Source organism: Quercus suber, unplaced genomic scaffold (assembly GCF_002906115.3).
Source record: "Quercus suber isolate HL8 unplaced genomic scaffold, Cork oak 2.0 scaffold_195, whole genome shotgun sequence".
Taxonomy (NCBI): domain Eukaryota; kingdom Viridiplantae; phylum Streptophyta; class Magnoliopsida; order Fagales; family Fagaceae; genus Quercus; species Quercus suber.
This window is the reverse complement of record NW_027069653.1, coordinates 606,552-616,245: the sequence shown is the minus strand read 5'-3', so window position 1 is coordinate 616,245 and position 9,694 is coordinate 606,552. Positions and strand designations below refer to the sequence as shown.

The window sequence follows — 9,694 nt, the reverse complement described above, 5'->3', positions numbered from 1 at the left end:
TATATACCTAACACAAACAATAGTCTCCATTGCTAGTATCCCAAACCCTATGAGGACCACCAATATCCTGGTCCCAAAGCAAACAAATTGGCCACTTCTTACAGTACCTTCACTGACTTTCTCTATGTTAACTTGCGCAACTCACCTCAGGCATCCACAAAACGTTTCGTTCAAGTTAATCAGCATCATCACAGAATATAGCTCTATTGAACTAAATTGGAACAGCCAAGTAATTCAAATATCAGCTGTTAATTCCTTTCACACTAATAATTATCAAAATGATGTATAAGTCACATTTGTCAAACGGAGCTGGATAGCCAAATTTAACCATTTTATACACCAACCAACTCCCTCCAAAAAAAAGGCAAAAAAAGAAGAAAAAAAAAACCCTTGTAACAACCTCTTTTGTTGTCACAAAGTAACATAAAAAACTAAAAGTCAGAACAAACAAAAGGAGTATATATATGCGCCATCAACTTGTAGCAGTATAATATTTTTTGCTCATCTGCAATGTATCATCTCCGTGCTCATCTTTACTTGCCTGTTTTCTCCACTTATCTTGGGGCTTATTGTGTTCACTTATGCCATTGAATTTTTTTCTTTTTCAAAATATTCATCCTTTTTTTTTTGTCTTTTTTCTATTTTCTTCTTTATAATGTTTAGCATCTTGTGATAGTCCACTTTTTTCTTTGTTTCTTTTGCATGTAACAGCAGATTTATATCATATAAACTCCATCAAGTGGCATTTGACCCAGTTTCAGCATGTCACTTACAAGATTTATGATTTGTGGCAAGTAAAGAGAATCCAGCTGCGTGTCATTTTCTGATTTTCATCTGTAGTACGTATCATGTGAAGCGAAGAATTGGTAATCTGGGTGATTGACCTGACGCAGACTTAGCCAGTTATCTGCAGCCTGCATAAGGGAATCTGCCCGTTGTGACTCATTAATACCACGCTGTGCCCACATGGATCCTTTTAATTTATAGGAAGCCATTCCAAAAGCAGACAAGGAAATCTTGGGGACACCGTCAATCTCACTTGGAAAAATGACAATTGGGGCCTGGGTGCTTCCACTACCTGCAAAAGAATTCAATTCTAAGGGTTGAATATAAGCCTTACCAACTGAAATAATCTTATACAACATCAGGCAGCTGGACTATATACATATATCACAGCAGAGACAATATTAAGTCCTATTTAGATGTTAGAATGATATTGAACTATAATTGTCAAACTTGGAAGTGAATGCCAGGGCTTTATTCAATTGTCAAACTTGGGAGTGAATGCTGGGGCGTTATTTAATTGTCAAACTTGGGATTGAATGCCCAGAAGAAGAAGAAGAATAAGGAGTATAGTAAAGGCTGAGCTGCCAACTCCTAGAAGTGGATACAGACGGACAAGAGGAAATTTTCCTTTAATAAAAATAATAATAATTTGAAATAAAGAAAATAAAATAAAGCATCAAAAATAAAATAATTTAAGAGCCCCCAGATGTTGGGTGGACAAAAATGAAGTGTTTCTCGTGTTGCACCAGAGCCACTAAGAATCACAGGTCCCCAAGAAATGGAGTGAAAGAGTCACCATTTGTTAAGATTAATTTGTACCATTTGGTTTTCAATCACCAGCTCCCTACAAGTAATAGTAAGAATTTTTCAAGAAGAAGAAATATGTACGAAGTAAATTTGATAGTAAAGTTATAGGATATTCTCATTTCATTGATCAATCCAAAGCTAACCCAAACATAGGTGCTGATTCTTGGAGTTGCTTGGTAGGCCTTATAATTGAGCCACGATGCCATCAGTATTTTGGAAACATCCTTGGCCTATCTCATATGGGCCTAAAGTCATAAGCATGTGGATAACTTATCTCCAATTTCTAGTATACAGTATACTAAAAGTTTTTGAGCTCTGCTTAGGTTGTTGAACCTTTAGTGTAGGCTTGGTGTACTTGGGCACAGCATGGTGTCTAATGGAAACCATCCCTAACATAGGCATGGAGGAACACTCCCTGTGGATTTGCCAAGGTAATTCTATGTTTAAAGAAGCATCTGTTATATGGGTTCAATCAGTCCTCACAGAATTTTCAGGAACATGAGGACTTACAAGGCAATCAATGGTTCTTCCTAGGTGGAGCAATTGCTCCTATAATTGTCTGGTTGGCAGCTAAGGCCTTCCCTCTACAATGGTGGATTAGACTCATCAAAATGCCCATCTTGATAGCTGCTACAGGAAATCTGCCTCCAGTTACTACTGTCAACGACAGTAGAGTTGGATTATTGTAGGTTATCCCTTTGGATTTGTTGTATATAGGTGTTAGCTGAATTGGTGTCACCATCACAATTATGTTCTTTCAGGAGTGGGTGCTTCTATATTTTTGCTTTGTTTTCAAGGATGTTAGCTTCAGTTGGTGGGGAAATGACCTTGATGGGTTTCCCATACAATGTTTTGAATCCTATTCCATTCCGGTCACTATCTACAGTACCAGTGCATAAACCAGTACACAGCAAGCCCCTATTCAGTATCGGCTCAAATACCATAACATAACATAACATAACATAGCAGGGTGTTTCAGGCATCTTGGCCATTTCCAGCCATTTCAAGTGAAAACTCTGTTTCAACCCAGAATAGAATCTGGGTTGAGTTGTAGCTTTTTTAGAAAACTTGGGCATTTCGGTCATTTTCTTTCCTGCAAATCAGACCTAATCAAGTACATTTCAATTTTTAATTGGGTTATTTCTAAAATTTTTATTTTTAGAATAATTATGAGATGGGAAAGTGAAATGATTTGATTAATGTTCATGATTTTTTTTTCTTTTTTTCCTTTTTTGAGTATTGTTCATGATTTTTTTCATGTCATAACCCTTCCTATTGAGTAATAAGATGACATGAATTGTGTTGCTTTTTATTTATTTATGAGTATTTATATTTTCAAATATATATATATATATATGGCCTTTGAAACGGTGTTTGAAACTTGCGTAAACCAAAGTGAAAGGTCATATAAATCCCAGTTCACATGATTAATCTTATGGGAAAAACTGTTTGTTTATATGTTGTGCCTCAAAGAAATTACATAATTTGGGGAACCTGAGTTTTTTCTAAAGGTCCATATAAGGAGGAAAAATGTTCTGACACAGCAAAGAGGCCAGTAAAAATATCAAAAACTTAATTATTGAAAGAAGATTAAGATTACCTGTCATGGGTGTGGAAAGGGTATGATATGTTAAGAAGCAAGCATCCAAATCTTTTAATGTTGGACCTGTAGGTATTCGGTATATAGGATACCTAAAAGTAATATCATCAGACTACATGAACCCCGGTATGATACAAAGCAACATAACAATTAACAAACATAGATTGCATTCAATTTTACCATGCCACAGACATCCAACTGGCTGGTAGTAAATCACAACTTCTTAACGTCTTCAGTCCAGGATACTGACATGCAAGATCTAATATCTGTACCACAACAATAAATCTAAGATACAGGGTTCAGACCACAAACTACAAAAGAAAACAGTATGAAGAAAATATCTAACCTTGTCAGCTAATGGTTCACGACAATAAGGGAGATCCTGCTCAAGAAACTCAAAGAGAAGCAGACCCTGAGAATTTCCTGCTTCACTATCATCGCTAGAAAATCCTTCTTGTCTTGCACTGTGTTCATCATTTATAGACAATCTGTCCAGTCTGATTGGGATCTCACTTCTTAGATGGCGCCAAATCTGCTGTTCCCTAGTAGTTTTTATGCCTTTATCAATTTCATAGTCGCTGCTTCCATCACTACTTGAATCCCTGGAGTAGTCACTGTCACTGTCTTCATGGGCTTGCCTAACCAAATGACAAAGTCCAATCTGGTTAGAAGCCAACAAAATGTGTCCGATTAAATCTGACATGTAAAAATCACAACAGAACAAGCTATTGTTATAGGAAACTTGTGGAAGGGGAAAGAAGTCCCCACAGCTTGACAAAAACAGAGCAAACAAAAGGAAAAGTGCCATAACCATTAAGCAAACAAGAGATATAAATCAGTTTTGCATGGGGACAAAATTAACTTCCCCATTATTGAAGAATCAAGAATATGAAGTCAAATTACTATTCCTAAACCTTTTTTCCCCCTGAATAATTCAATGGTTAAAATAGTAGGGGGAGGGGGGATTTGAAACTTGGGCCAGGATGCCTCTGTTAGAAACACTAGAAGGTGCTAGTTGAGCTACAAGGCTCTAGGAAACTTCTATACCTAAACCTAAAGACCCATGAGTAGATTATGTAGCTCAAGAACCACAAGAAGAAGAATTCTTAATTATTAACTGAAGGTATTCACTTGGACAAAATTGCAATTTGAAACAATACCCTTTCCTATGTGAGATCCAAGTTCAACTAATTATGAACCAAGTGAACTGTTAAAATAAAGCAAACATTGTTAGCTCACACTCAAAACAAAATTGCAATTTAAAAAAATACCCTTTCCTATGTGAGAACCAAGTTCAATTAATTATGAACCCAGTGTACTGTTAAAATAAAGCAAAAACTGTTAGCTCACACTCAAACAAAATTGCAATTTAAAACAATACCCTCCTAGGTAAGAACAAAGTATATATAGGCAGTTCAACTAATTATAAACTGAGTGTACTGTTAAAACAAAGCAAACACTGTTAGCTCTGATTATACATATATTCTTTTCAAAAAGTAAAAATTAAAATTGAACAATTTTTTTCTTTTTTTAGTGGTAAGTTAAACATGCACCCCGGAGGGTCTTGAACCCTTGACCTCACACTCCACCTTGCTCTTACAAGGAGAGGAGTTGCCAATTGATTTAGAGCTCATTGGCCAATATTGAACAACTTTTTAACCATATGATTCCTTTGGAGGTAGAACTTTCTAGGTAAAACAGAATATAAATTACACGGTCAAGAGAGGATGATGAATGCATGCTAAGAAATTCACCGTAACCACTTCTCCACTAACACAGCCAACTTTCAACAGAGGATTATTTATGTGCAGTAAGAAACTAAACTTTAATGCCCATTAGTGCAAATGAGGAGTTTTTCCACTGTTATTCTGTAACATAACAATCAAATCAATAATAAAACTCTAAGGCTCAAATAACCATAAACAAAATAGATTAAGAAGCATAAGGATTAGTTCTCATCCGTTTCTCAGCTGGCTGATCTTGGTTCGATTCAGATTCATTAACAACCTGTTTTATTTTTATTGTTTAAATCTAAACCACCAATTATTACATGCATATGTTGTATTAATATTCAAGTTCTGAATAGTTTCTCCATTTGTCATAAAAAAATTTACAAGGCCAAGCATACCAAGCCAATCACAACAGAAAATAATGCACGTCTACTCAACAAAGTAAGAAATCGAAACACAACATTATTGAATTTTCTGGGCTTCTAAATTTTTATTTGCAGTTTTACACAATGTCACAACAAAAGGACTATTGATGTTGTTCACTTATCCTTGTATGCTAAATTTATGTATTCTCTTAAGATAGTGTTCATAAGAGACAAGACATCTAAACACAGAAAAATTCATCTTATGGTAGTGATTTCTTCAATCAGCCTTTCTTTGACTACTTTTATTTCAAATCTCATCATACCTCAACAGATAGCGAACCAACTTGCTTGCTTTTGCTTTGCCTTCTAGACTTTGCGGTTATGATTAAAAAAAAGAAAAAAGGAAAAGGATAGCAAAAGATAATTACAGTTTGGGGGCATGAAGGACATCAATAAATTATGCCCTTGGATTAATTAATTAACTATAGCTGGGTGAGATGTCAGATAATATGAACCACAAAACTTTTTAGCAGCATATATAACCACTCAAATCTCTCAGATTGTCTCTATTTTGGATAATCTATCTATACAGATCAACAAAAACCTCAACAGAAGAAAACTAACCTGAATCATAATGGTCACATAACCTTGGAAAGTCCGGTACTGTAATAAGGAATAGCTTATTCTCTATGAATACATGATTCTTTTAGTTAGTAGAACACTCAATAGTCTTGATACCAGAGTACCAGACCCATCTAATTAGCAAGGAAACTTTGTTTGCCAAACTTACATAACCTCTTATGGTGACTAACTATGTCCAAAGTTGTATCATATATCAGTTTAAATGCTGTACTGGAAATTTTATCACAAAAACATATTAAAGAAAAGAAAATTGAAATCTTGTCATTTCCTGCAGAGAATTATAATGTTCAAAGAGAAATTCATCAGACAAAGACTTTTAACTCTGAAAGACAACAAGTTTATTTCACACTTATTGTGGAAAAGTACCTATAATCAACTTCCTTGAACCAGATAGAGCTACTAGCAACCACAGATAGAGTGTGCTTTTCAATAAAAAAAGAAAAATAAAAAGAAAAAATGACTGACAAAGATATTGCAATTCTCATATATGCCAGAAGATTAGACTTCGTAAATGAAGATTCATTAAAGTGATACTCAATATGAAAATTCTAAAGATAGAAAGTTAGACAGAGAAGCAGTGGTCTTTAATGTGAGGAGAATGACAATCAAGTCTGCATAGATACATAGGAAACAATTATTGACATTTGACAAGAAACTGCATTCAAGGAAAAAAAAAAAAAAGTTTCCACTTTAAAACATCTTTCAGCAAGTTATTCTAAAGCTTGTACATTCTCCTAGTATCAGGAGTGTCAGAGAAGCAATGGCAGCAGTAAAGCGTGGCACCGAACAAGATGCATATTACTTCACAATGAAAGCAGAGGTATCACAAAGAAACAATTACTTGACAAAAAAGGAGAATAGAATGAACCCAACAATGTGCTAGAGAATCAACATTGTTAGGGTTTTGTAATAGACATTATAATTGTACAAAATTAACCAATTGATTGTTAAAAAAAAAAAAAAAAACAGTGATTTCATTTTATATAGATAAGTTTTGGCCCCAGGGGGATGGAGAATGGAAATTTTGAACTAGTGACTTATGCTTTGTTGGGCATGGTCCCCTTGGGTTAAGACAAAACAGTGAAATGACAATGAACAAATTCAAATATATAAAAACACTTGAAATATGCATATAGGCCATACTACTACCTTGGCTTAGCATTTGACCTTGCAGCAGGTTCACCATACAATTGGATACCAGATAAGTATGGAACATAATATTGAATCACAGAATCACACTCATCAAGTACCAAAGGCACTCCTGCCCCATAAGCACTCCATTCCTTAAATGTTTCCCAAAGATCATTCAACATGAAGTATGGTTGAAACTCAATATCACAAGTCCTCCACCCCCTCATTGTTGTCTAAAAGAAAATAAAAATCAGAAAGAAAATTTTTATCAAAACCCACAAAATGAAAAACAAGATGCAAAACTAAGAGAACATATTAAAGAGGGAAAACTGTTAATAAATCACATATGATTCCATCTGTGGTTCAGCCCTATCACAATTTAGTTCACAAACTTTCAATTGTTCCATTTAAGGTTTGAACTAAAGCAAAATCATTTGGGATCCATCCAAAGTACCCCTAACTATTTTATTTTTAATTTTTTATCCAAACTTTAGGAGTCAAAAGGTAACAATTGAAAAGGCTTGTGGGATTAAATTGTTATTGGGTCAAACCATAATTGGGTAATTTATTTGTCTAAAATATTCAAAATCTGTTAATTCGAACAAAATCCTAACAATTTTAATTTAATCCAAACTTTAGCAAATGAATATTTGTGGACTAAATTGTAACTGGACCATACCAAAAGAGGGTAATTTGAAATTTATCCCCAAAAAAAAAAAAAAAAAAATACTAACGTCTTATTCTTTCAGCTGGTTTTGTCACCAGAACACAAAAAACCCTTTCTCAAATCTGACCATACCAAATAGATACCCCACAATTGGTTGAGTATTGCTTATCATTTAATCAGGTCCTAAATACCATGAAAGCCCAATATGCAAACTTATGATGCAAAAACTTTGTACTAATATCACAGCAGCTAAACAAAAACAACAAGTATTGAAAAGCACAAAGATAAGAACAGATAAGAAAAGATAAAGAGATGGACCTTGGAGAAATACTGGGCTGGGACCAAAGGCTTGGTGGAGTCCAAGAACCTATCAAGGTTAGTAACAGGCTCCAATGGAGGATTTTGCAATGGAGAATTACAAGAAGGGTCTTTGGTGTCAGTGTCATCAGCCTTATTATTATTACTATTAGCCTTTCTTCCTTGTTTTTGCTGATGATTCTGATTCTTTCTTGCTTTCACTGGAATGTAAAACCGGTTCTCTCCACGTGCACCCCCAAACCTCAGTCCATTCCCCAACATGTCCCCTGTTTGTTTCCTCGGAAAACAAAAACAAAACAAAAACAAAAAAAAAAAAATCTAAATCTTTTCCTTTTACAGAAAAGAAAATGAAAAACCCAATTAAACCCAGATATAATAGTTGTCTGGTGGTTTTAGTTTCAGTCAAAAAATGGATTAATTTTCTTGGGTTTTTCCTGCAGATTCTCAGCAAACAATCACAGCATAGAAAAAACCAATTGCTGTTTGAGGAAAGCAACACAGAATCAGAGATGGGTTTCAAGTGATCAGATCAAAGAAACCCAGAAATCTGAGACAGCTGTATTGCCAAAAATAACAAAATTTGGATGAGAAAGATTCAAAAAACAGAAAAAGAAAAAGCAGCACTATGGATTGAATGACACACAAAAATAGGTTTTGTGTGAGGGAAGAAATAAGGCTTAAGGCTTGAAGGAAAGCACACACACAGATGGAGAGATAATGGGGAGAGAGAGCGAGAGAGAGAGAGAGAAGGCTTCAACCAGTGTGTATATTATTAAGGAAGGCAAAAATATGAATGAAGTACTACTATTTTATTTTTTGTTTTTTTGTTTTTGGGTTAATTTTACATTTCTTGAATTAGTAAAAGAGAGTGTTATTTTCATGGTCTTTTTGGCTTTATTCTTTTATCAAAAAATAAAGAAGATAGAACTTTTTTTTTTTTTTTTGGGTAGAAAATAACTTTTTTATATAATCAAGAAAGTGATGTTAATTTTATCAAAAAAAAAAGAGAAAGTGATGTTAAGATTTTTATTTAAAAGAAAAAAAAATTATGTTTCAATTTATTTATTTAGATATATGATGTTACAATTTTTTTTGACTATTTCACTTTTTATCTGAAAACATATCGAAAAACTTATGAATGTATAATGGATAGAATTTAAGACTTTTGAATATATAACTTGTTCTATGTCTTGAAAGGGACTTTTTGGCATTGTTTATAGCTTTATTGTTGCGAAAAGTAGAATACAAGTATAAAATAATTACTTTTATTTATCATATTTAAATTAATGCTAATTGAATTTCAAAAAAAATTGATGCTAATTGTAAAAGTAATAAAAAAAAAATTAAGAGAACTGTCGACTTTATTGGATTGAAACTATCATTAATTGCGAGCAAACATAAAAATCTAAATAGTGTTTCTAGATCATTAAACTAAGTGGGGAAAAAATTAATTTGTTTTTATTCAATTAATATATATATATATATATATTGTAAAATATAGAAGTAAATCTTCATATATCTTTTTGTATTCTAAAAATAGAATAATTTTTTTTCTTAAAAACTAAAACATGATTACTTGAGAATATGCATCAAAACGTGTTTAGACTCTTTGGTTTTTTAAGGATTTGATTAATAATCAAATTTTTTT

The 9,694-nt window shown here is 33.5% G+C and overlaps 1 protein-coding gene across 1 annotated transcript; it reads right to left on the bottom strand.

Moving 5' to 3' along the window:
- Positions 1-212: 212 nt before the first annotated feature.
- On the bottom strand, positions 213-8,832 carry LOC112006688 (uncharacterized). The gene is made up of 6 exons (XM_024038990.2): positions 8,047-8,832; positions 7,080-7,294; positions 3,540-3,831; positions 3,374-3,459; positions 3,194-3,285; positions 213-1,078 (listed from the first exon to the last, which is right to left on the bottom strand). Exons 1-6 carry the CDS (start codon positions 8,305-8,307, stop codon positions 831-833), a joined length of 1,194 nt encoding a protein of 397 aa, XP_023894758.1. The 5' UTR covers positions 8,308-8,832; the 3' UTR covers positions 213-830.
- Between the last annotated feature and the right edge of the window lie 862 nt (positions 8,833-9,694).

Coding starts and splice junctions, on each gene's coding strand:
- LOC112006688 (XM_024038990.2), bottom strand. CDS start 8,307: ATGTTGGGGAATGGACTGAGGTTTGGGGGTGCACGTGGAGAGAACCGG. Junction 3,832..7,079: donor AGGTCAAATGCTAAGCCAAG/GTAGTAGTATGG, acceptor TCATTTGGTTAG/GCAAGCCCATGAAGACAGTG. Junction 3,286..3,373: donor AGTTGGATGTCTGTGGCATG/GTAAAATTGAAT, acceptor TATTACTTTTAG/GTATCCTATATACCGAATAC.